The sequence below is a fragment of the Peromyscus californicus genome, unplaced genomic scaffold (assembly GCF_007827085.1).
Source record: "Peromyscus californicus insignis strain IS unplaced genomic scaffold, ASM782708v3 Scaffold_4__1_contigs__length_199733344, whole genome shotgun sequence".
Classification (NCBI taxonomy): domain Eukaryota; kingdom Metazoa; phylum Chordata; class Mammalia; order Rodentia; family Cricetidae; genus Peromyscus; species Peromyscus californicus.
The window spans coordinates 71,300,324-71,325,898 of NW_026294562.1; the positions used below are offsets into that span (position 1 = coordinate 71,300,324).

At 46.2% G+C, this 25,575-nt stretch overlaps 2 protein-coding genes across 4 annotated transcripts in view; one reads left to right on the forward strand and one right to left on the reverse strand.

Moving 5' to 3' along the window:
• The window catches only part of Cpxm2 (carboxypeptidase X, M14 family member 2), a 113,378-nt gene extending 90,631 nt beyond the window's left edge, over window positions 1–22,747 (forward strand). The window contains exons 8-14 of the mRNA XM_052714768.1: window positions 4,258–4,381; window positions 6,704–6,900; window positions 8,920–9,099; window positions 11,913–12,210; window positions 16,737–16,876; window positions 18,451–18,550; window positions 22,127–22,747. Of these exons, the coding sequence (XP_052570728.1) occupies window positions 4,258–4,381; window positions 6,704–6,900; window positions 8,920–9,099; window positions 11,913–12,210; window positions 16,737–16,876; window positions 18,451–18,550; window positions 22,127–22,380 (1,293 nt within the window). The 3' untranslated portion in view covers window positions 22,381–22,747. The remainder of the gene's footprint in view (window positions 1–4,257; window positions 4,382–6,703; window positions 6,901–8,919; window positions 9,100–11,912; window positions 12,211–16,736; window positions 16,877–18,450; window positions 18,551–22,126) is intronic.
• The window catches only part of Gpr26 (G protein-coupled receptor 26), an 88,693-nt gene continuing 68,804 nt past the window's right edge, over window positions 5,687–25,575 (reverse strand). For 2 of the 3 annotated variants that reach the window (XM_052714772.1, XM_052714769.1), the window contains one exon: window positions 22,866–23,396. In XM_052714772.1, the coding sequence (XP_052570732.1) occupies window positions 23,389–23,396 (8 nt within the window). In that variant the 3' untranslated portion in view covers window positions 22,866–23,388. Of the gene's footprint in view, window positions 5,743–22,865; window positions 23,397–25,575 lie in introns of those variants that run through there. The other variant, XM_052714771.1, reaches the window with a different exon arrangement.

Genomic DNA, 25,575 nt, shown 5'->3' on the forward strand with positions numbered 1-25,575 from the left:
TCTTTGCCCCATGTCTCTCATGCGCTGGTTCCCTAGCATTACTCCCCCCAACCCCCACTGCCTCCAATGCTGCCACATGGGCCCTGAGTGGATGCCTTGCGGTTTAACAGCTTTCCCCCTGCTCTGAAGCATTTGGAAATCTCCCAGTTTTTAATGACTATGCCAAAGGAGGAAACATGCTACAACCAATGTCATCATGTGTATAATTTTAGCTTTCTTCGCGAACAGTTTCCTTCAGATATATTACCGAAAATTGGATTACTAGAAAATCATCTCATTATTCTATGTTCTTCGGCGAAGGAGGGAAAGAGAGGAGCCCAGACTTCAGTGGGTACTAGGATGGTGATGTGCTTTCCCATTTCAGGGGTGCACGAGTCTAGCAAACCCCGCTATTCTCTTCTGTGTCACTTCCCCTCCCCCTCCAAGGAGCTGTCTCGATGTCTTTCCTTAGTCACTTTCCCCTCCATCATAACAAATTTTAATGGAGACTATTTTTCCAGCGGGGAGGGTGCTTGGGCTGTAAGGAGCCAAATGCACCATGGTATACAAGATGTGTCAGACCTGCAGAACCAGTTTCTTCAGCCTTGTTCAGGATGTGTGCTCTGGTCCCTGAGGAAATCTTACTCCTTACTCTGCTTGTCACCCCATGTATTTTCCACAAAGACCGGATTCTAGCTTGGTTTCTGTTGCTGTGATGAAACACCATGACCCAAAACAACCTGGAGAGGAAAGAGTTCATTTGGCTAAAGTTCATTCTTCAGAGTTCATCATTCAGTCAGGGCAAAAACCTGGAGGCAGGAACTGTAGCAAAAACTAAGGAGGAGTGCTGCCTCCTGGCTTGTTTCTCCCGGCTTCTCAGCTATCTTATACAGCCCAGGATCATCTGCCCCGAGATAGCTGAGCTCGCCTACATAAACTAGCAGTCGAGAAAATGTCCCATAGATATGCCCACAGACCGAGCTTATGAAGGCAGTTCTTCATTTGAAGTTCCCTTTCCCAGGTTTGTCAAGCTGACAGTCAAGGTGAGAAATCACTGACCTGAGTAGCATAAAAAGAATGTCTAATTCTCTTCAGGACCCAGAAGTTACATTCTCTCACAAGAAGGAGTTGTATTTAAAGTAGATGGAATCTACTCCCTGGTGATGCTCACGATAGCCTTGTTGGGAAGAGCAAGCAGATCAATTCCCATGTTCTTCATGGGGATGGTGGCCACACAAGATATGCTTCAGGGTATTCCAGAGTGCTCCTCTGGAGGGAAAATTATAAAGGGCTTTCCTAAAGGTTAATGTTCTTCAAATTCTCATGTTCTTATGAGGGAAAGTTGGTTTTACTATGATGATCCAGGGACATGGTTCATTTAACCCTGACCACTGCAGAGAAAGCAGGGTTGGGAAATAATGTCCAGTGGAGGAGAGAATACAAAGAAGAAAGGGGATCCTGAGGCTTTCCAACCCAAAAGGCTTACATCCATTACTACAGTGTGTATCCAGGGGAAGCTATTAGTCTTCCTCCAATGCGTAGGCTGTGATCTTTCGTACTGGTTGCACTAAAGATAGAGGGTAACATAACAGAAAAGCATAGCCAGACCTATGCTTGAAGCTTATACTTGTTACCAGGTTAATAATGGACCACTTAGGTCTTATTCCTAAAGAAATCATCTTTGGTCTGAACCCAAGACAGTGGCTTATTTGCCAATCAGGACCTGCTGAGATCCTTGTCCAAGTGTGACTGCACCAGGAGAGACTAGCATACAGGGCCTTGAAACAAGTACACTGTGGCCATCTTTCACACTGCAGCAGGAGAAAGAGGTATGTGTAGTTCCAACTTGTATTTCAGAGTGGTAGAGCCCTTCTAATGGATAATGCCTGTCCACCACCCTTGACACAGGGTATTCTATCTCTGCTCTGCCAGTGCCAGAGTGTCTCTTCTGTTCTTAACACATGGGCCGGCAATAATCCTCTGAACTCTCCAGTCTTCAGTCTGTATGGTTCCTGGTAGAGAGTGGGATCCTCAGTAAGTGTAGAGAGTGAGATCCTCAGTAAATATAGATCCTCAATAAACGTAGAGGAGAGTGAGTCCTCAATAAATATAGAGAGAATACTGTAGTTGAAAGTTTTCTCCGGTCCTGAGTTCCTCTGGTCCCACCTGGCCCCTCCCAGCCCGTTGGTCCCTTGGCTAGCTCAATTGGGAGAGCATGAGACTCTTAATCTCAGGGTTGTGGGTTCATGCCCCATGTTGGGTGCCAAATGTAGTTGAAAGTTTTCTCTAGTCCTGAATTCCTCCTGTCCTGCCTGGCCCCTCCCAGCCAGTGGTCCTGCAGCCATTTATAAAATAAAATAATCACTCAGAGGCTTAATATTATTTACACACTCTATGACCTATGGCAGGCTTCTTGCTAGCTAGCTCTTATAACTTAACCCATTTTTATTAATCTATAAGTTACCACATGGCCATGGCTTACGGGTACTTTTACATCTTGCTTCTCCTAGTGGCCGCTGGCATCTCCTCCCTCTCCTTTCTCCTCTCACTATCTCTCTTGGATTTTCCTACCTGGCTCCATCCTGCTCTGCCATAGGCCAATGCAGGTTTATTTATCAACCAATCAGAGCAACACATATTCACAGCATACAGAAAGACATCCTACAGCAGAATACAATTTTTTTAAAATCAACTTCTGGTGCCCTGGGGATGGCAAAACACTTTTCACCCAGCAAATCAGTGCTCACAGCACTGGTCAGGGATGCAAGGCAAGGCAACCTCTGAGGAGAGGATGCCACTGTCCTCCACCCCCCACCCCCCAGAAGCTTATTATCCTAGTAGAGGCCTCACTAAATTCCCTGATAGCTCACATCATTCTCATAGACTGAAGCTGTCAGTTGAATACCTGACCTTAAAATCTAGACCATGGCATGTGGGTCCCTTCCCCACTGAAGCCTGTTTGCCCCACTTGGCCCCATGAGGTTTGTGTCCACAGCCACCACATGCAGTCCTTTGTATTGTTTTTTTTTAAACTTTTTACTTTTTGTGGGGCCTGCCACCCAGCTCCCAAGTAAATAGATGAAGACTTATTATTACTTATAAATGTCCAGCCGTAGCTTGGCTTGTTTCTAGCTAATTTTTCTTAACTTAAATTAACCCATCTATCTTTTGCCTCTCGGCTTTTACCTTTCTATATACATTTCTTTACTTCTTACTCCATGGCTTTCTGTGTAGTTGGGTGGCTGGCCCTGATGTCCTCCTCTCCTTCTTTTGCTTCTCCATCTTCTCTTTGCATATTTCTCCTCCTATTTATTCTCTCTGCCTGCCAGTCCCACCTATTTTTTTTCTCCTACCTAGCTATTGGCTGTTCAGCTCTTTATTAGACCAATCAGGTATTTTAGACAGGCAAAGTAACACAGCTTCCCAGAGTTAAATAAATGCAATATAAGAGAATGCAACACATCTTTGTGTTAGCCATATACATCTGAGAGAGGTAAAAATACCAATTCAGGAAGATGCCTCACTCTGTTGGAGCTGTCATAGCAGAAATGTCATCGAGTTGCTGATTAGTAGACAATAGGAAGGCCTTGTTTGTAGTTAAGGTGCTGGCAGATGTGGTGTCTGCTGAGGGTTCACCTGCTAGTCCATATGTGTATGTGGCCTTCCCACTGCTCCACATACAAGTCCTTTGCCTCTTTTAAAAGATTCTAATCCTGTTTACAATACTACAACCATGTGGCATAATGACCACCTAATGCTTCACTTCTTTTTATTAAAAATATTTTATTATATTTATTTATTAGGTGTGTTGGGATATGGGCACATGCATACATCTGTGCATTTGCTACAGTCAAGACACCTTGTGGGAGTTGGTTTTCTCCTTCCTGTATGTGGTTCCCAGAGATGGAACTCAGGTTGGCAGCAAGGGCCTTTACACACTGAGCCATCTTGCTGGACTCAAGGTTTCCCCTTTTAATTCTGTTGCACTGGTTAGATTTCAGCTGAGGGACACAGACATTCAGTCTGTAGCAAGAGGCTGTAACTGTAATAATCGGGTATGCTGAGAGTATAGGGCCAGGGCCTGGAAAGGTGGGTATTATCCTTGGAAATAAACCAAAGAGGGTGTTCTAGACAGAGGTATAGCAGCAGGGCTGTGGGATGGAGAGGGGTACTGAGGCAGGAGGCTGTGGAAATAGCTGTCTTTTGGGGGTACACTGCCTTTTTTTTTTAGCATGCAGCTATCACGATTCAAAACCTTTCATTTACCTTGTCTTTCAGTTGATGAAGGTTGTGAATGAAATGTGCCCCAATATCACCAGAATTTACAACATTGGCAAAAGCCACCAGGGCCTGAAGTTGTATGCTGTAGAGATCTCTGACCATCCTGGGGAGCATGAAGTTGGTGAGAAGGATTTCTACCTTTGTTTTCTGTTGCTGTGATAAACGCCATAACCAAAAGCAGCTTGGGAGGAAAGGGTCTGTCTCGGCTTCAGGTAATAATTCTCCATCAAGGGAAACCAGGGAAGGAGTTCAAGGAGGAATCAGAGTCAGGAACTGAGACAGAGGCCATGGAAGAAGTTTGCTTATTGCCTTTCTCAGCTACCTTTTAAATGCAGTCCAGCAGCCCCTGCCTTGGGGTGGTATACCCACAGGGCTGGGCCCTCCTGATCAATTAGCAGTTAAGAAGATAACCTCACAGACATGGCCACAAGTCAATTTGATGTAGGCTTTTTTTTCAGCTGAGGCTCCTTCTCGCCAGGTGATTCTAGGTTTGTGTCAGGTTCACAGCTGGCACTAATGATGCCAACTCCCCAGCCAAGATGATGGTGCCCCATCTTCAATAACTCCTCATCTATCTGAAGGCATCTCCCCACATCCTACACCAGAGCATTCATGATTCAGGGCACAAGCCCCTATCCCGTAAATCACACTGATAAGCTAATTTTGGTTCTGTGCCCTTCATGTCTTAGAAGAGCTGCAAAGCTTCCTGGGCTAGAAGCCCCCTCCTTTGCTGCACAAGGACCACATTTAATTGTGCTCTCTGCTTCTGAGACCAAGCACAAGATAAAGAAGAAAATGGCTGGATGCAAGAGAACATTCTGGACTCTTCGATTTGTGAAGGGCTCAAAGCACAGGGCTCCCTTCTTCTTCTTCTTCTCCTCCTCCTCCTCCTCCTCCTCCTCCTCCTCCTCCTCCTCCTTCTTCTTCTATTCTATAAAACACTAAATTTATTGAGAAACTACAATTAGGAGAGGGATGGAATCTGGAAGTTGGAATTTTGGAGACATGGAGATCAATTCCTGATATTGCCACATTCCTAAAGAGGAAAAGACACGTGAAAGGAAGACCTGTACACCACAGGCATGCGAGATAGCATTGCCCATATTAATATTGTGCTTAGCTTCTCATTATCTTAGGTAAAGAGACAGTTTCATAAATGTTTTGACTACAAATATGCCTTCCACACTCCCTACTGTGGGGCTCCCTTCTTTTTGAAGAATGTCTACGTTGTCTTTAAATGCTGCCTGCCTTCAGCTGTTTTCTATTCAGACATCACTACTCCAAGTCCCTGCATGCTGGGTGGGCTTCCAGTTTTCTTGTTGGTAAAACTAGTCAGGCTGTCAAAACCCAATAAAATTTAGGTGCAAAAGATATGTGTAACTTTATCGTTCGTCTATGTCTTGTGTCTCAGGAGTTCCTCTTAGGAGTTTCTTCTAAGGCCTTACCTGTGGATAAAATCATGTTTCTTCATATATAGCAGCCCTGTCAAGGGAAGAAAATGAAGTGTGATTATAGCCATTCCCAGCACTGATATTCTGAGTCTGTTTAGCTGCTATAACAAAATATCCAAGACTGCATCATTTATAAACAACAGGAATTTATTTCTAACCATTGTGGAACGTGGGAAGTTCAAGGTCAAGATGCCAGCACATCTGGAATCTGGCTGGTGATGACCTGTTTTCTACTTACCTTTGCATGATACAAGGGGGTGGAAGGCTACATTCTCAGAGGATGCTAATCCCTTATCCTCTTCTAAAGGCCCCGCCTCTTCATACTATCACAGGGTCTTGACTTGAACATGAATTTTAGAGAGACACACGTGAATCCATAGCACTTCTCATTAAGAAGCTAAGTATTGGAAGAGAAAGTACTCAGACCATTAACCCAACTGTGTTCTTGCTGACTCCCTTTAAGACGATTTTCTTCATGTAGTCATTCATCTTTGGCTCCTTGTAAAACATAGTAAGAAATTTCCCCACGGGAAACTGCACCACAGAGGAGAAAAGCGAAGTGGTGCTTTGTGTTTAGCTTGTAGTCATAAGTACTGAGATATTTGGTCTGTCCTTGCAAAGTAAGAACGCCCCCTCGCCCCCCACCCGTGGCTCTGGTTGTTCGGGCTTGTTGTCTGTGTCTTTCTTACATGCTTGAGCATTTGAGTTTAAATTGAGGAGGAGGAGGAGGAGATGGGACGTGGGGGTGGGGTGTGGCGGGGTGAGGGGTGGGGGATGTGGAGAGGAGAGAAGGGAAAGTGTGCTCAGTGTGTAAAATAAATGAATGAATGTTGTTTAAATTAAATTAAATTATTAAAATTATTGTCCCAATATAATTTTGGAGGCTTATTTGGAAGGAAAGAAAATACAGCCGTAAGGTGTTGGTGTCATCTCAAACCTTTGCTGGCCCCATGTGGATGCCTGCAGGAGCCTGTGTCTCTGTCTCTGTCAAGGTGAGCCCGAGTTCCACTACATCGCAGGGGCCCATGGCAATGAGGTGCTAGGCCGTGAGCTGCTGCTGCTGCTGCTGCAGTTCCTCTGCCAGGAGTACTTGGCGCAGAACGCACGCATCGTCCGCCTGGTGGAAGAGACACGGATCCACATTCTACCCTCCCTCAATCCTGATGGCTATGAGAAGGCCTACGAAGGGGTAAGTGTATTCTAGCCCCCATCTGAAACCAACAGGCTATCCCAGCTCCAGCGTATGCTTATTCTTTCTTTTGTTTTTGATATGTGATTTATCTGTGTAGGTGTGCATGTACATGTGTGTATATGTGCATGGGAAGGCCCTGAGGTCGACATTGTGTGTCTTTCTCAATAGCTTCCCCACCTTAGTTCTTGAAATAGGGTCTCTGGCTGAACTTGGAACTTCCTGATTCAGCTAGACCATCAGGCCATCATGTGCTGGGGATCTACCCATCTCTACCTCCCTAGTGCTGGGGTTACCAGCATACATTGTTTCACCTAGCTTTTTACTTGGGTGCCGAGGATCTCAATCCATGCTTGCTCAGCAAGTACTTCACTGACTAAGCCATCTCCCAGCCTCCTTTGCCTTCTTTGCTGAAGGTGGCAGCCTGTGTCTGCAGCCTCTGCCTGCAGGAGCTGCTTTGCCTTCTTTCTGGTTGTTTCTGCTAAGGTTTCTAAGGGATGCAAAGCAGGAACTGAAACTGATGGGGACACTGAGAGAGGTATATGTCCACCAGCTAGAGCGCATCCACATGAGTAATGCCATTGTTACACACCCAGTGTGTAGCAGTATACCTCATGGCAGTAGTACCTTGGGTTGGCTGAGCACTTTTGAGGCATGTGCTAGCCTTGGTTATTATCTCTAATATACTCACCTGTCACCTAACAATGACTCTTTTGATTATTCTGAGGTATTGCTTATACTTTGTGTTCTAGTTATCCCATGAAATTTGTATCTGCCATAGATGTGTATAAAATACATGTGTATATAATTGTATTAAATCATGTCATGAATCACTAGTGATATTTCACAATATTTGGGATAAAAATAGAGCACTGTCTAAGTAGAGATGCCTGTCAAATGCAAGCTTTAAAATATAGCATTTAGTTGTGTTTGTTGGTTCTGGCACAAATACGTGATTAGTCATAACAATAACTTCCATCCAAGTACTAACCAGGCCCAGCCATGCTTAGCCTCTGAGATCAGACAAGATTAGACACATTCAGGGTGGTACGGCCGTGGACACAACACTAACTCTAAAGCCAGGTGTTGTGGAATATTAGTTTAAGATGTGTTACATTCATTTTTGCTATGAAATATTTGTTTATTGATGCAAAGATGTGCTGCATTCTTTTATGTTGCATTTGTTTAACTCCGTGTGAAGCTGTGTTACTGTGCCTGTCTAAAACACCTGATTGGTCTAATAAAGAGCTGAACAGCCAACAGCTAGGCAGGAGAGAGAAACAGGCAGGGCTGGCAGGCAGAGAGAATAAAGAGAAGAAGAAGAACATGAGAGAGGAGAGAGGAGCCAGAAAAGGAGGAAAGGAGGACATCAGGAGCCACCCAGCTACACAACCAGCAACAGAGTAAGAAGGAAAGAAAGATATACAGAAATAGAGAAAGATAAAAGCCCAGAGGCAAAAGGTAGTTGGGATAATTTAAGTTAAGAAAAGCTGGCTAGAAATAAGCCAAGCTAAGGCCGAGAATTCGTAAGAAAGAATAAGGCTCTGTATTTATTTGGGAACTGGGTGGTGCACCCCCAAAGAGCTGAAGAGCAAAGAATAAAAACAAACAAACAAACAGACAAAACAACCAAGATTCTGGGCAGAGCAGACAGAACACATTGGTATAGCATTGATAGTAAATGATCCTGCAATGCTCCAGTTCCAGGCTTCTTCCTTTTCAGAGGTTCAGCCAAGCAGTGGAGGGAGGGGCAAGGGAGAGGTACAAGAAGAGATCTAAGGCTTTTGAGCTTGACCATATGGCATGAGTGGGCCTCTGGGTGTCCATCTTTGGAGCGAGGTAACTGTATTTATGGCTTATCAGACGTCAGGAGCAGGTTTTTCTATATTCTCCTGTGATGCCTTTTCTGGGGCCAAGAACATTCAGAGATTTGGAGATGCACACAGGAGATACAGACACACTACATGTCCCAGATTCTCCTGCAGTCTGAGAGCTCTTTACATTCTGAATCTTCTCTAGGGCTCCGAGTTGGGAGGCTGGTCCCTGGGACGCTGGACCCATGATGGGATCGATATCAACAACAACTTTCCGGATTTGAACACGCTACTCTGGGAAGCAGAGGACCGGCAGAATGCCCCAAGGAAAGTTCCCAACCACTACATTGCCATCCCTGAGTGGTATCTGTCTGAAAATGCCACAGTGAGTGAAGAAAACCTCTCATTTGTAGGGCAGAGGAGGGCCAACGGATGCCTGCTGGTATCTGCAGAGGATGTGGCCTGGGAGAACAAGACAAGGCTGTCTTTGCTTTTTTGTCTTCTCCAGCAGTTAGGAATAGTCTGAGGTCCTAACTACCTTTCAAACAGGTATTGTGGAAATACTTTGCAGAGCCATTTGACTGAATTTCTTTATAACTACAGAGTTGTAAAGAAACAAAATAACCACCCCCAGAATGCATGAATTCGTTACTATCATTATCCTCATTCATGTCAATTATACTCCCAAGAAATTATCTTCGGCTTTCGCTAATTGCTAGGTATATAAACAGTGCCACTTCTGATGATATATACAAGATGGAGTTCTGGTGACATGTGGCCATTTCACTTTGATGATATGTGTACCAGAACATAGTACCAGAGAGTTCAAAATGCACGGCTCTTTACAGCGGAAGACTGACTATTTAAATTCCATTATCACATACATAGATAAACAATCTCTTCATAGTAAAGTGGAAAAGACTGAGCAGTAGCATTCATCAGAATCACGAATGAATCTTAGGAGCATAAACTGGGTTAAAAAAAATTGGGAAGGCAGGTAAAACCAAAGAGTAAATTTTATATCTTCATGGGCAGTTAAAACAAAACGGAGGGGAAGTGAGAGCCATCTCATTTAGAATGGGAAGCAATGGAGTGTGTGAGGGGCTGAAATCATCCAGGTGCATAGCAACTGCTACGGAGACCTGGGTCTGGGGTGGGACTGTGGGTTCACAGCACGGACTGGTATTGATTCTGTGCAATGAGACGTGTTCCATAATTAACCTGACTCAGGGCCTGTGGTGTGCTTAAACACCAGAATCAAGTTTAATGAAGCTCAGCAAGCACATTGTACCTGAGTCAGCGTTTCCCTCTGCACAGGCAGTATGACTCCCAGGGTTCCTCTGTTGGCATCAACCTTGTCTTGCTGACATTATCTTCGTGTGACAATCAGTGATTTATTATAATCTGACTTGATTCACACGTCTATATTAAACCATGTCAACCTTTGAATTTGATCTTTTCACATTGTCATTTTCCTCTTTTATAATTTTTACCCCCGTAAAAACTCAGCTGTACAGAAGTGAAGGAAGAAGTAGGGGCTCACAAGTATGCATGTCAGCGTTGACATGTGCTGACTCATGCTTCCTCCACTGGGGCGTTCCTCCTGCCTCTTACTAAAGCAGACATCACGTCATCATGTCATTTCATTTGTAAACATTTCAACAGGCATCTCTAAACTACAGGGAGCTGTCCTTGAGATCTGCAGATATTACCATTATTACATTAAAATAAGTCATTTCTTTTCCAATTTTAACTTTTTCTGTGTGTGAGCTCTAGTACATGTGTGAGTATGGGTGTGTGTGTGCCGTGGCACACCTAGGGGGATCGGATGAAACTTTCAGGAGTCAGTTCTTTCCTTCCACTTCGTTCAGACCAGATCTTTCTTGCTCTTTGCACCACCCTGACATACCCAGGCTTACTGGCCAGTGAGCTTCCCAGTAAGTCTCTTGTCCCTGCCTCTCATCTCTCTGAAGGCTGATTACAGATGTGTGTTACCACAACTGGATTTTAAGTGAGTTCTGAGAATTGAGCTCCAGTCATCTGGCTTGTGAGGCAAGTAGTTTTACCCACGGAGTCCTCCTTAGCCCCAAATAAGTTTTTTCTTGATATTGCAAGGTATCCGGTCAGAGTTCCCATTTCATTTCTTATACCAATCAGTGAACTCTGCCCATTCACTTCTCCATTCCACTTTACCCCCTCCCCTGTTTGCTTAAATCCTGATTCAAACGAAGCCCATTCCTTTCTGTTGTGTTTAAGGCCTTTTATATCTTTTTTTTTTTTTTCAAGACAGGGTTTCTCTGTGTAGTTTTGGTGCCTGTTGTGGATCTCACTCTGTAGACCAGGCTGGCCTCAAACTAAGGGAGATTGGCCTGGCTCTGCCTCCCGAGCGCTGGGACTAAAGGCGTGCGCCACTGCTGCCTGGCCCTTTTACATCTTTTAACAGGCTGCCCTCCATGACTTTCTCTTCTTCCTAGTCTTGCTCACCAGCTCCTGTCACCCTTGGTGCATGAACAGCTGTGTTTGCTGCTTCTGGGAGCCAGGGCTGTGTTCCTATGATGTCCCAAACACATCCTTCTCCGTTTTATGGAAATTGAGAGTGATTTTAAGACTGACTTAGATTAAACCGAGCAGAGGTCCGGCCCACACAGGCCTGCTTTCCCAAGTGGCCTTGATTGGCACACGTTTGCATTTTGTCCCTGGTGTTTCTTTGCTATAGGAACCTAGTTGGGTAGCTGTGACAGAGCCTGCCTGGCCTACAAAGCCCCAGATAGTCTCCATCTGGCCCTTTGCAGGAAAAGTCAGCCGATGCCTCGGCCAGAGGCCTGGTGAGATTCAGGTTTGTGGGTTTGGGGTGTGTGCCTTCATCTGGAGACAGACTACTGATTTTGTGTCTTTCTGTAGTTGTGGGTGAACACTCCTGACCCAGGAGTTCACTGGAATTACAGAATGATATTTCTTTAATCCTGCTTCAGTATTTACTAGAATATCGTGCTGTGGAAACTGGACATTTCCCTGACCCTCCCCTTTTTATCCACTGCTTCTAAAAAGTCCAGTTTTTCCAGGACACAATTTGAGATTCTGATTATTGCTATGATTATTCCATAAAATTCCTGATTTTTTAAAAAAACAAAAACATTTCCCTTTTTTGAAAGCTAGTGAAGCAATTTCCTTCTCTTTGTTAAATTTATATACTCCCAGGTGGCCATGGAGACCAGAGCTGTCATTGCCTGGATGGAGAAGATCCCCTTTGTGCTGGGAGGCAACCTACAGGGGGGTGAGCTAGTGGTGGCATACCCCTATGACATGGTGCGGTCCCTGTGGAAGACCCAGGAGCACACCCCAACCCCTGATGACCACGTGTTCCGCTGGCTGGCGTACTCCTATGCCTCCACTCACCGCCTCATGACAGACGCCAGGAGGCGAGTGTGCCACACAGAAGACTTTCAGAAGGAGGATGGTACTGTCAATGGGGCTTCCTGGCACACAGTGGCTGGAAGTAAGTCTACGATCTGCCGCTCTAGCATCATGTCCCCAGCGACCATGGGTGGTGCTTTAGTTACTTTTCCTGCTGTGTGACGAATACCTGAGACAAGCATGTGTGTGTGTGTGTGTGTGTGTGTGTGTGTGTGTGTGTTTGTGTGTGTGTGTGTGTGTATGCATGTGTGTGTATGTGTGTGTGTGGTGTGGTGTGTGTTTGTGTATGTGATATGTGTGTATGTATGTGTATGGTGTGTGTATGGTCTGTATGTGTGTGTGGTGTGTGTGTATGTGTGTGTGGTGGGTATGTGTGGTGTGTGTGTGTGTCTGTGGTTGTATGTGTGTGTATGTGTATGTGTGTGTGTGGTGGCTATGTGTGGTGTGTGTTTGTGTCTGTGTGGTTGTATGTGTGTGTATATGTGTGTGTGGTGTGTCTGTGTGGTGGTATGTGTATGTGCGGTGTGTGTATGTGTGTGTGTGGTGTGTGTGTATGTATGTATGTGTGTGTGGTGGTGTGCATGTGTGTGTGTGGTAGAAAGTATATTGACTCACAGTTGAGGGTGCAGTCCATTATGGCTGGAATGTGAGGCATGGTTACCTTGCCTCCATAGTCAGGAAGTAGAGAGAGATGGATACTGATATTCAGTTATCTTTTCCCTTCTTGTTCAGTCTAATAACCCAGCCTATGACATGGTGGTCTATCCATACTTAGGTCTTCTCACCTTAATTAACCTTAATTAATTCTTGAGAGACGTGACCAAGGGTGTGTCTTTTAGGTTGTAGGTCTTGTGGTTCATATGTCAAGATTTGCAAGGGATGAGAATAGCATGTTCCCTAAGGTCAGCGTGCAAGGGTCCAGCATAATGCAAATCACTTCTTTTCTTAATATTGTGAAGACTGTCAAGACAATAATGGATACGAAAAATCCTTCATGTCCAATAATTCAAATCTGGCTTTATCATTCAGACAATGTATGACCCTAGATAGTTTTTCTCTGAATCCCTACACTTTTGTACTAGAAAATTGGGCATGAAAGTGTGGAGGTGATATTTCCCTCTAGGATATGGTAGGATCACACAGATAGTGGATGTGGATGTAATTCATGTCTGACTGATAGAAACACTCAGCCTATGGTTCCATCCCCAGTGGCCTCCCCTCTATCAGGCATGCTTAGCACAAAATCCCTGTGTAATGGTTAGCTCCAATTGTCAACTTGAAACAACTCAGAGTCACCTGGGCAGAGAGCACTGCCCTGGGTTACTGTGAGGGATTGTTTACACTGGGTTGGCCTGTGGGCATGTTTGGAGGATGGATTGTTAATGGATGTGGTAAGGCCCAGCCCACTGTGGGCAGCACCATCCCCTAGGTAGATGTCTCTGAACTACATAAATTTGAGCTGAGCATAGCCAAGCAAGTAGCTATGCATGGGTATGAATTTATTTCTCTCTGTTCTTGACTGTGGAAATGACCAGTCACTCCAAACTCCTTGCTCCGTTGGACTGTGACTTGGAATTGTAAGCCAAATAATACCCTCCCCGTTGCTTTTTGTCAGAATATTTTACCACAGCAACTTCAAAGGAAACTAAATTTCTTGAGCCTTCCTGTTCTCCATTCCACACACTAGTTAATTTCAATAGGATTTTACTTTACTATGAATTCAGTCTCCATAGACTTTTCAAGTATATTTCTCTCCTGAAAAAGAAAACAAAAACAGAATTTTTTTTCCACAGTCACTCCAAAACATGTCAGGAGGATGACATTTTTGTCTTGGCAACAATCCAAGTGGAGAGAATTCCTCTTTCTCTGCAATGACTTTGCACTATGCACATTACAAAAGGAAACACTGGTTGGCATTTATCGGGGACATTTCCTGTTGTTAAGAAAGTATTTTTTTTAAATTCAAGTTTAGCCCTAAAGACATACCTATAAGAATCTCTGAGTAAAATTGTTATTATTATTATTATTATTATTATTATTATTATTATTATTATTATTTCTACTGTGACTAAGTTGCGAACAGTCACTGTTGAGTTTGAGTGTCCGGTCAATAGTGACATCATGGAAAACAGGCTGCTGCATGTTTTCATTTACCCAGTTCTGCTTGTCCTTATTTCTGGGACTGTGTGGCAAAGCTACATGCTGGCTTGAGTCTTTCCCATCATTCTTCTGTGATAGACTCTGCAGATTAAAGAAATCTGATCTCGGATTTCCTCCCCTTCCCTCAGTCACTCTCCTCAGTTCTTTCTCACTCATTATCCTGCACAGCAGGCATCAGTGAGTGTGGGGGGTGGGGGTGCAATTAGGTGCAAGGCTGGTGCATTGTAAAGTGTCCAGCTTGGGCAGCCTGTGCTTTTGAACTCCAAAGTGGCTTGGCTTCAGACCTACACTGTCAGTCACAAAGAGGGCAGGTGCCATGGGCAACAGGAATAATTTCAGTCACAGAAAGGGTTGCAAAGGAAGTCTCTTGCTAGGACTGAAGATTTGGAAGAACTATCAGTCTGTGCAGCAGATCCTGGTCCACAGGTGCTTTGGACAGGGGAACTCATCTTTCACAGTCAAAGCCCTACTGTGTGGAACACTCTGAGCAAGGCCTCGCCTGAAGGGCAGAATGTCAGCAACAGAGATGGATGGGCCCAAGCTGCTCCAGCCTGAATTCTCATCATTTTGCCAGCATGTCTGAAGCTTCTAGTGCTTCAAAGATGCTTCTTGAAAAAAAAGGAAAAAAAAAAAGATTCACTCAAGAATTTTAATTATCACAATTATTTCAGTACTAGCAGGGCCTAAGAATGTGAGGCTAGTGACACCTTTATGTTTAAAGGAAGCCCATCCCTCCTAAGAGTCAAGACCTGGGCTAAGTAGTGGCTCTGTTGCCATAGGCCCCAGATGCCCTCAATAATCCCTCGCTGTAGGTTGATAGATGAATCGACCTGGAGTTGGCCTGTCCTTGTAAAGGATTCCCTGAATACAACCCCATCGTGTCCCTTTTGTTCCTGGTTTACTCTTCCTTGCTTTATCTGAGAGGTCACAATTGCTGAAATTCAAGGCTCTGGAGTCTGGAATCACTTGGAGAGAGCCAAGTTGCCAAAGATTTGGTTCTGTTCTCAGGGCGGGGCAGTGGGTTAATATCCCAAAGTCTGACTTTAAAGCAAAAGAGCCTTCACAGAGAGTGGGACGGGAGAAAGGCCATGTGAGGACTGAGCTGGGAAGCCCTTGGAGAACACTTTCCTCTGTCCACACAGAGCCTTGTGTCTCAGCTTCCACCTTCTTCAACTGACCCTCAGAGAGCAGGGAGGCCTCCTTAGCGGATCTTCTCCCCCAGAGGATTGCTTTCCCTACTGATGTAGAGCACAGCTTGCTAGACCCCTCCTGTTCAGAGGTGGAGAGGCTGAAAAGGGTGGGGGAGTGGGGAGCTCAACCGTAGAGAGAGGGCTCAGTGCTGAGCATGGTAATGCCTAGACTCCAATCCCCAGCATCCCACCCACCCTAAGAGTTGGGCTACTTTATGCCATGTGACCCTCATGATATAATAACTTTTTCGTTTCACAAATACTGGGTAGTGTAGTGACTTGAAAAAGATTCCCCAAAGCAACATGTCTGTTTTGTACCTTCTTTGCACCTATAACTGTTACTTTACCAGGAAGACAGTCTTAGAAGATGTAATTAAGGGCCTGGAGATGTTCCTTCTCTGTTACTGGATATGCCCTGAGTCAGTGAGTAGAGTCTTTAAATGGACCCAAAGAGGAAAAAGCAAATACAGAAGACTGTAGAGTCAAGCTATTGACATAAGAAATGCCCAGGCTAGCAAAAGTCAGGCAGGCAGGGAGGGTGCTCCCACAAGGCTCTGCAGGGAGCACACAAACCTGAGGACTTCTGGCCTCTGAGCCCATAGGAACGAGTATCTGCTTTAAGCCAGGATGTGGCCATGTATAACAGTAGCCCCAGGAAGCTCATATGGGGACAGCCATACTCCAGGCTGGCTGCTTCCCATCTGCACAGCAGAATGCAGGTCTTCTGCTTTGGGGCTCATTGGGTGGGTGGGATAACCAGACAGCCACCGAACAACCACACTGTTGGAGACAAGAGCAATGACTCCAACCTAGACCACGGTCCTTTGTAGACACATGAATCCTGGATCCGAGTTTCACTGGTCACAGCCTCACTTGTCTTATTTGTGAGACTGAGTTACAGCTGAGCTTGTGGGAAGGATGCAGTGACCAATAGGACACAGCTTATGGGCATGCCCAGAAGAAGAACATGAAGACAGATACACAGAGAAGACCACACAGACAGGACAGAGGTTGTGGCTCAGATAGCTGTCTTAATGAATTGAAACAGGGAACTGTTCAAGCTCTCATCTGGGACCTGTATAGCTGCCAAAGACAGCAAATTAAACATTTAATCTATTGTGGTAATTGATGATGGCTTTCCAGGCACATTTGCTTTCCTGTGTTCAGTTGAAGACCTCTAAATGGTCTTGGACATGCTTGCCATCTCCCCATGTGACTTGAAGCCCAAGTCAGTTGAAATTCCTGGTTGTCTTGGCAGGTCTGAATGATTTCAGCTACCTCCACACAAACTGCTTTGAGCTGTCCATCTACGTGGGCTGTGATAAATACCCGCACGAGAGTGAGCTGCCCGAGGAATGGGAGAATAACCGGGAGTCGCTGATTGTGTTCATGGAACAGGTATGCTGGGCATGTGGCTGGGAGGAGAGGAACGAGCTAAGAAATGGAATGTGGATGTGAGAATCACGGTCATGGGAGGATGGTGCCTGTTGCCAATGCTCGGGTACCAGCTTCCTGGTGCTGTGGATGCACCTCTGCGCAGGTGACTGTGGCTGGCATTGGGCACCAGCTTCCCCGTGCTGGGGCTGCATCTCTGCACAGGTGACTGTGGCTGGCATTGGGCACCAGCTTCCCCGTGCTGGGGCTGCACCTCTGCACAGATGACTGTGGCTGGCATCTGGATCTTACAGCCGAGTCTGCCCTGCAAGGGTCCTAGGAGGATTCCTGGCACAGAGGGTAGGAGCCAGTTTCTTCCTCTCAGGAAGCTGTGAGTCCACCTTCTGCTTCAGCACTGGGAGCTCATGGGAAAGGCTTGTTTTCCTTTGTATAAGGAAAGGAGGGAAGGCTTGACTGTGGAAACAGCGGTTTTGAAGCTGTGGTCTGAGTTATCCAAAGTTGCCCCTGTCCAGACTATCTTTGGGAAGGTACTGAGCTATCATGGATTGTTGCATTATCTCACAGACAGGCAGACTGAGGCACAGGTTCTGGCTGGTGTGTGTTGTATGGCATGGTTAGTTAGTTGATGGCCTCTATACAAAGCAACCTTTCTTTCCTTTGTTCCTTCCTTCTTTCTTTTCTTTCTTTCTTTCTTTCTTTCTTTCTTTTTTTTTTTTTTGGTTTGTTGAGGCAGGGTTTTTCTGTGTAACAGCCCTGACTGTCCTAGAACTCATTCTGTAGACCAGGCTAGCCTTGAACTCACAGAGATCTGCCTGTCTCTGCCTCCTGAGTGCTGGGATTGAAGGCATCCACTACCTCCCGGCTTCCAAAGCAGTCATTTTTTGATGGCCTCTGGTTCCTTTGTCTCTATCTCCTATGTTATTAAGTCCCTGGAACTCAGGAAAGTCCAAAATAAACATGCCTGCTAAAAATTATATTTCAAGCCAGTGGTGCACGCCTTTAATCCCAGCACTTGGGAGGCAGAAGTAGAAGGATGTCTTGAGTTCAAGGCCAGTTGGTGCAAGCCTTTAATCCCAGCACTTGGGAGGCAGAAGCAGAAGGATGTCTTGAGTTCAAGGCCAGTTGAGTCTCTATAGCAAATTCTGGGCTAGCCAGGGCCACGTGATGAGACCTTGTCTCAAAATAAAATAAATTAATTAAAAGTAAAATTAAATTCTAGTTTCCAGAGAACTTTTGCTGTATTTTTTCCAGTGCTTAGGACTAGAACCCAGGACCTCATGCATGTTAGACAGGCATTCTACATCTGTACTACCACCCTAGCCCTAGTGGGTATATTTTAATAAAACTCTCAGACCCTAATATGTGTTCAACTCTGGAGGATTTTAATTCCAATGAGAAACTTTCTGGCTCATGGGCGGCCAAACATTCCACCAAGTCCGTGCAGAAGCAGGTGCGTATTGAACTACTTTGACTACTCCCGGTGAGGGCTGAGCTGATGTCCCCTGCACTGCCTACCTCCTTGTGCTGCTGCTGTCCAGAGCCGGCTGGTGACTCACTGTGTCTCACATTTGCTGCAGGTTCATCGGGGCATCAAAGGCCTAGTGAGAGATTTGCATGGAAAAGGGATTCCAAATGCTGTCATCTCTGTGGAAGGTGTTAACCATGACATCCGGACAGGTATCTGTGAATGTGCATAAGCCGCTTCAGTAAGAAATCCCTGCTCCTTGCAGTGTGTTGCTTGGGTTTCCATGACTGGAGTTTCAGAAACTTACTCACCGGAGGGCCAGTGGCACAGATGGTCAGCACAGGGCACTCATATAGAAACTTCTTATTCAGGACTAAATCAGCATCTTCTCTTTCCAACTCCCCAAGAGACTCCTGTAAATGGGGTTTTTCAGCCTGGTCTTCTTGGCTTCTTCTGGCCTCTTCCCTGGGATAGTTTGGAGCAACTATCAAAACTCCAGTTGCAATGGAAGCTTCTGAGAAGCTAGGGACTGATGTATGGGATCCTTGTTCTAGGCCCCTAGTTACCAAGTGCTTCCCTCTGTAGGATTTCCACCACTTGTCCTAGATATTACAGCCATTGTCCATAAGGTTTCACGCAGTATTGCATGGACATTTGTACTCAGTAGCTGCTTATGAACACCCATATATTCTTTCATCTGTCTATCCATCCATCCATCCATCCATCCATCCATTATCCATCCATCCATCAATTCAATAGACATGGACCAAGTCCCCATAATTTGCCAGAGACCAAGCAGAATGCTAGTGATCTTTATGGATGAAAGAGGGGGCCATTTGTTCTAGTTCTATGTAGGATCTGTGTTTTAAATATCGATTAAATGCTCCTACCAGATAGCACTTCTTAAAGGAGTCCTGACCATTTCTTACACTATTTAGTGCCTGGTGGGCAATGTAGGAAAACACAGGGGCTCTACACAGTGGGAGGTAAAAAGGCCCTGGGGCACTATAAGCCTAGATGAGAATGCTTTACTTAATGGGCTCTGAATTTCAAGCCCTGTAATCAAGCAGACAGTTTGGACGAGCTAATGGGAAATGCATCTCATCCCCTTCACTTCCTCCTATAAATAATTTCCCAGTGTGTGCTCTGGGCAGATGCCTTCCATATTCCACACACGGCTCTCTATGAGCATCCCTCCATACTTATCAGAAGTGCTGAATTTGCTTTGATTTGTCTGAGGCTTATATGATCCGACAAGTTTCATTTCAGGAGACTTTGGCATAATGTAAACAGAGGCATTAAGCAGAATCCCACAAACAGGGAGCTGGAAAGAGTTTTTTTAAAAAGCACATTTGGGTTAGAATTTTGTATGCTGTCTATTACTTAGAAGACATTAATTTGAGCGGTGAATGAATGAACACTCATTAGGCTTGGGGTATCCCTTTCACCCCATAAGTGACGAGCAGCATCCACGGTTTTAACCTTGCATGGTGGCTACATGGAGTGTTTACTCCAGAACACTAGCTCGATTGTTCAATGGGACAGAACTCAATATGTGGCTCCTTCTATGTCCTCCAGTGCATGGCTGTGGGGTAAGTACCATCGGGATAGAAGTAGAAATAGCAAGAGCCCGAGGTGTAAGGTGGAAAACCATTGTCCATGAGCTTCTGAGAGATCTGTCAGGCAGAAGGGAAGACATGGCAGATCCATGTTTCAGAAGTAGAAACTTCCTGATTATAGAACCAATACCTCCTGTTCTGACTCTGAACGCGATCACCATCATTTTCCTTCTCTCTTTTAGCCTGACTTATTGAGTGTGTGCCAAGAAAAGAACTACTGCCACAAACAGCAAAGATATCCCTGACCACTGAGTGTACTTTCTGGTGGAGGAGACCTGCAATTCATTGTTAGGGAGAGTAAAAATATTGTAGTTGACAACCAGTGCCCAGAAAGAAAGGCAACAGGTAGACACAGAGACAGGTGAAAAAAAAAAAAAAAAAAAAGGCAAGGAGAGGGTCCCTCGCTAGGGATGAATACAGGCTAGCTCTTAGTAGGGCAGGGGGTGCCATGCCAAAGGGAGAGAACAGAATCACAGAGCATCTGTTCAGAGTCAAGAAAGGGGGCAGAGATGGTTCCATGGATAAAACACGGCCACACAAGCATGGGGACCAGAGTCCACATCCAGCCTCCGTGTAAATGCTGGGCTAGTTCAGCTGAGTCTCCAATAACCCTAATGCTCAGGAATAAGAGACAGGGGATCCATGGGGCAAGCTAGATAGTTAGAATAGCCAAACTGGTGAGCTCTGGCTGCGCAAGAGACCATAACTCAGTAAACAAAGTGGAGAGCAATCAAGAAAGTCACTAGACTTGGCCTCTGCATGTACACACACACATGCATGAGCATCTTCCCATGTGCACCTGCGTGCATGTCAAAACACACACACACACACACACACACACACACACACACACACACACACGCACACACACACTCAGGGGAGAGAGGGAGAGAGAGAGAGAGAGAGAGAGAGAGAGAGAGAGAGAGAGAGAGAACGCTCCCCCAAAATCCTCAAATCTTGCTGTGTCTTCCTTTAGTGGGAATGCAGGTTTTCTACCAAATAAGAGACTCTTCATAGGGTTGTAGCTCAGTAGTAGAGCTTGTCTGGCATGCAGAGATCTGGGTTCAGTACATACATAGATAGGAAGGTGTGTAGATAGAGATGTTTTACCCAGCGGTCCCAGGTGTAATGTTGGCCAGTCAGCCTGGCACGTAATTCTCCTTTTAAGGGTCCCTGCCTCTTTGAGCTCCTTGAGCCTTTTTGAGTGAGCTGTGTCCTTCATATGTCCTCCACCCTCTCAACTTTCCTTCTAAAAGACATGTCTTTGGGAGTGGTTCCCTGCTCCCGTCATAGCCTCTGTGCGAAGGTGTGACATCCTTTAGTGCCCATGTCCTATGTTGTAATCCATCTGTAATTGAGTCTCAGCATCACTCCTTTGAGTGTGAGCAGGTGGGCAGAGTGGCTGAAAGGAAATGAGTGGATAAGAAGCCAGTACTCATGCCCGGGTGAGAAAGTGAACTTAGTTTGTCTTAATGGAGAATTAGTTAAGCCCTAGAGACTACCACTGCCTAAAGTTGTTCAGAGCCACAGGAAGTTAAGGAAGGAACCCACTGGTAAGTGACCAGTGGTGGAGGTGGGTATCAGGGTTCCTCCTCAGCCCTGTCTGCAGCTTGCCAGATTTCATGGGCCTTTCTCTACCTTGTTGAGTCCCTGCCCTTCCTTGAATCCCTGTGTAACTGTTCCTGGAGCTCCCAAGTTTCTCTATCCATGGCCATAGAGAGTGAGGGCTGGAGTCACGTGCAGGAACCAGGGCCATCTCCCGGGCAGTCTGTTCTTGAACTTTTTAGAAGCTGAGAACCCTCTCCTTTTGGAAATAACTCTTCTATATTCATAGCTATGCAGAGGGAAACCAGAAAGCTATAAGCTGCTGACTTTGCATGATGCCATTTTGTAGCAAGGGCATGTTTGTGAGTTCACATTTATAATGAATGCCCTGTATTGCCAGGTAGGAAAAACTGTCGGAGGCCTCATCTCCAACTCTGCTTGTGAACTGTGGGGAGCCTACACCCTCAGTCCCTTCCTGTTGAAACATTAAGGCAACTGCCAAAGAGAAAAACATCTTGATTGTGGAAGCTCAGCGCCCTCTCTGCTAGGCTGGTCATGCAATAGGGCTGGGAATACTTGTGTTAGAAAGGATCTGCTCTGAGGTCCCCTGCTTTCTCTTCCCAGCCAGCGATGGGGATTACTGGCGCCTACTGAACCCTGGTGAATATGTGGTCACCGCAAAGGCAGAGGGCTTTATCACTTCCACCAAGAACTGCATGGTCGGCTACGACATGGGGGCCACTCGGTGTGACTTCATACTCAGCAAGACAAACCTGGCTAGGATAAGAGAAATCATGGAGACATTTGGGAAGCAGCCTGTCAACCTCCCCGCCAGGCGCCTGAAGCTGCGGGGACGAAAGAGGCGGCAGCGTGGGTGACCCTCTCGGACACTCGAGACATACCGCAGACTGTGCAAATGAAATCCGCTCCAGTAGTAACTCTGTAGCAGGCTGTCACTGTTGTCTGGTCTAATTCAAGAGACACCCAGGAGCATGCCTGCATGGCTTGACTGGTCCCAAGAGGGAGGGCTGGTGGCTTAGGGTGTTTTCTTTCCTTTGTTCTCATTTACCCAAATACCTTGGACAGAGCAGCAGAGAAAGGCTGGTGGGAGTGAGGAAATTCAGTGAGTCAACCTGAAAAAGGCACATGCCCACTGGCTGTCTGGGAAGGGAAACTGGGGCTCCCCCCTGTGTGCGTGACATCCAAGTTCACCAGCGCATTTACAAATGGCACAGTTGACATTGCAGCACCCGGGGAACCCTTTGCCCCAGATGTTTTCATTTGAGATGCTCTTAGGCAGCCTAAGAAAATCCATCCTCTCTGGCCCCAGGGGACAATCCAAGCTGCTACAGACATACTCTACTTTCTATTGACAATAGAGGCATTTATTACCAAGTGAGCATCCCTGAGTCCTGAGTCAGCTCTGTTCCCTTTTCCAACAAAGCTTGTCTTCCTAAGAGGGGACAGAAGTGGAAAGCATCCAAGAGTGACTGCTAGGCTGCAGACCTTGAAGGGCTTGTTGCATGCAAACTGGGTCCCCAGAGAGCCCCTAAACCCTCTGCTACTCCATTACCCCTGGGGTGGGGAGAACCAGGGGGCCAGGCTGGCTAAGGAGGCCAGAGCAGTCAGCCTAGGCATCCTGGAAAAGAGCTTGAAGGAGGCCAACCCAGAGTTTCTCTGTCTCCAGGATGTGAGAACTTTTAAGTTGGCCCCCATCAGGAGAAGAGTTATGATGAGCGTATAGAAGGCGACATCTTTCCAGTTAAGCATCCTCTGATGAAAAAAGACAGCAGTCTTAGGGTTATCTGGAACACATCAGTTTGGGAGAGGTTTGCGAATGATCACGTGAGGGAAGAGTGTGTCTCATCTCTGTTCATCCTGTTGCCTCATTGACCTGGGAAGAAATAAAAAATGAAAAATAAAAAAAAATCGAAGCAAATGGTAAGATCCTCTTGTGGTTTCTCCAGGTGGATATGCGGCAACCAGTGCCTCTGTGATTACAGACATTAGGGACAGACTGACTGGGCTCTGGCACCCCAACCGTCTGGGTTCTGCCACTTGTTCTCAATACTCCAGGAGAAAGACAAGTAATGGTGAAAGACAAAGAGAAGAGGAAGTGCTCAGTGTGGTCATGCTGGGGAAGAGAACGAACAAGGAGCCCCAGGACCCTTCCCTCCCCACCCCCACCCTGCCTCAGTGACACCTCTGGGTCTGTTTAAATAGGGGGCGAGAGGTCGGCACAGAGTCCTGGGCAAGTGTGGCCCCGCCCAGCATGGACTCCTCTCTGTCCTGTAAGGTGGTCAGAACTTTGTAAAATCTCTTTCTGGGAGAAGTTCCTTGTGTGACTTACCCTAGCAAGAGATTCCTAGGGCAATGTCAGTTCCTTGGGGAGCATTATTTCAATAGTCTGACAGCCAAAGGGATGGGCACAAGTGTCTTTAGAATATCTTCATTCCTGCCAGGATGGTTACCATCCACCCACCCCATCACCCACCCCTGCTTGCTCTCTCTCTGAGTCCAGCCACCTTAGAAGAGGTGACTGTTCAGGATGTGACTGTTCAGTATGGGCTCCCTGAGCCTCGGTACATCTGAGCTCCCACAGCTGAGCTTCTTCCTGGGAGAGACATATGCTTGGACACACTGGAGATGCCAATGAAGGTCTTTACACAAAGATCCTCACCAGCATTCTGGCAATAGCATGGGGCCGGGATAGCGAGTTTTTCTGATAAAGGTCCGACTGTCAATATTCCACGCTTAACAAACTGTAACCATCCATGTTGAGATAGCTCAGGTCAGGCAGTGTTTACACAAATGGGTGGGCACAGTTGTGGCTCAGAAAACCACCCAAACAGGCAGGTAGCTGGATACGACCCTCAGCTTGGGACATAGTTTACTCCTATTGTAAGCCTGTGTTGTCCAATAGAACTTTCTGGATGGTGGGAATACCTTATTGTGTGCCGTTGAATGCAGTTCTCACTAACCTCTGTGTGGTTGGTGTACCTTAGGAACTAGCCTTCTAGTGTTTTATAGATGCAATTAATTTAAATTTGACTTCTGTCAGCCATTGGTGGATGGAGGCTGTCATTATGCCCATCACAGAAAGGCTCACAGCATCAGATATGGTAGGCAGTGCTAAAAAGTGCTAAAAAGTTCTAGGTTGTCTTTGTACTTCAGAAGGGGTGGGAAATTGCATATTTGCTCAGGGGACTTTAGACTTGTTGGGTGCCTGACCTTGGAAGCCAGGTTTGGCCCTCCAAGCCACAGCACTTCTGTGTTCAGCTCTGAAATCTACAAGCTGCACTGCCCCCGCGGGGTTCATGCACTTCTCAGCCCACCCCTCACCTCCCAGGAGAGTCTAGCGATGGGCAGAGCCTCGGACAGGTTCTCCTAACTCTGTTCTGCAGGAGGCCTCTCTCTTTGGGCTCATCATCACAAGTCAGCCCTTGTCAAGCCTGAAGCTCAGAATACTACTCTTGACTCAGCTTCTCATCGCGCTATCCCTTGTTTCAGACTCAATTAGCTCCTGGGTCTGGCCTATGGTCTTAACGTGGACCTCTTCCTGCACATCTCTTCCCACTGCCAAAAACCTTCCTGATCTCTCTCCAGGCCTGTCTCAAATGCCACCTCCTGGCCTACTCCTGCCCCTTCTTCCTCTCAAGCCCCATGTCCGGGATTTGGCAATCTCTGGGCCTCACTTGTTCTTGGTCCTTCAGAACAGTGCTGTCAGCATAGGAGGAATTCTGACCTCAGAACTAAGAGATCTGGCTTCCCAAGGGGAGGCACAGTGTCCTCCTTAGGACCCACTGCCACTGGCCCCACACCCCCCCTGTAGCACATGCTCAGTGGCCGTGTGGAATTGGGCTAGCCCTTACCACATGGTGTCTCGTTTTTCAGTTAGTAAGTTAAGGACATGTGACTTCTGAAAATGGAAATCTGTCATTTGGTTTTATTTAATGCCTTTATACCTCTTCAAGAGTCTTCCCTCATGGACTGGCAAGACAGCCCAGTGAGCGAAGGTGCCTGCTGCCAATCCTGATGATGGGAGTTTGATTCCAGGGGCCATATGGAGGAAG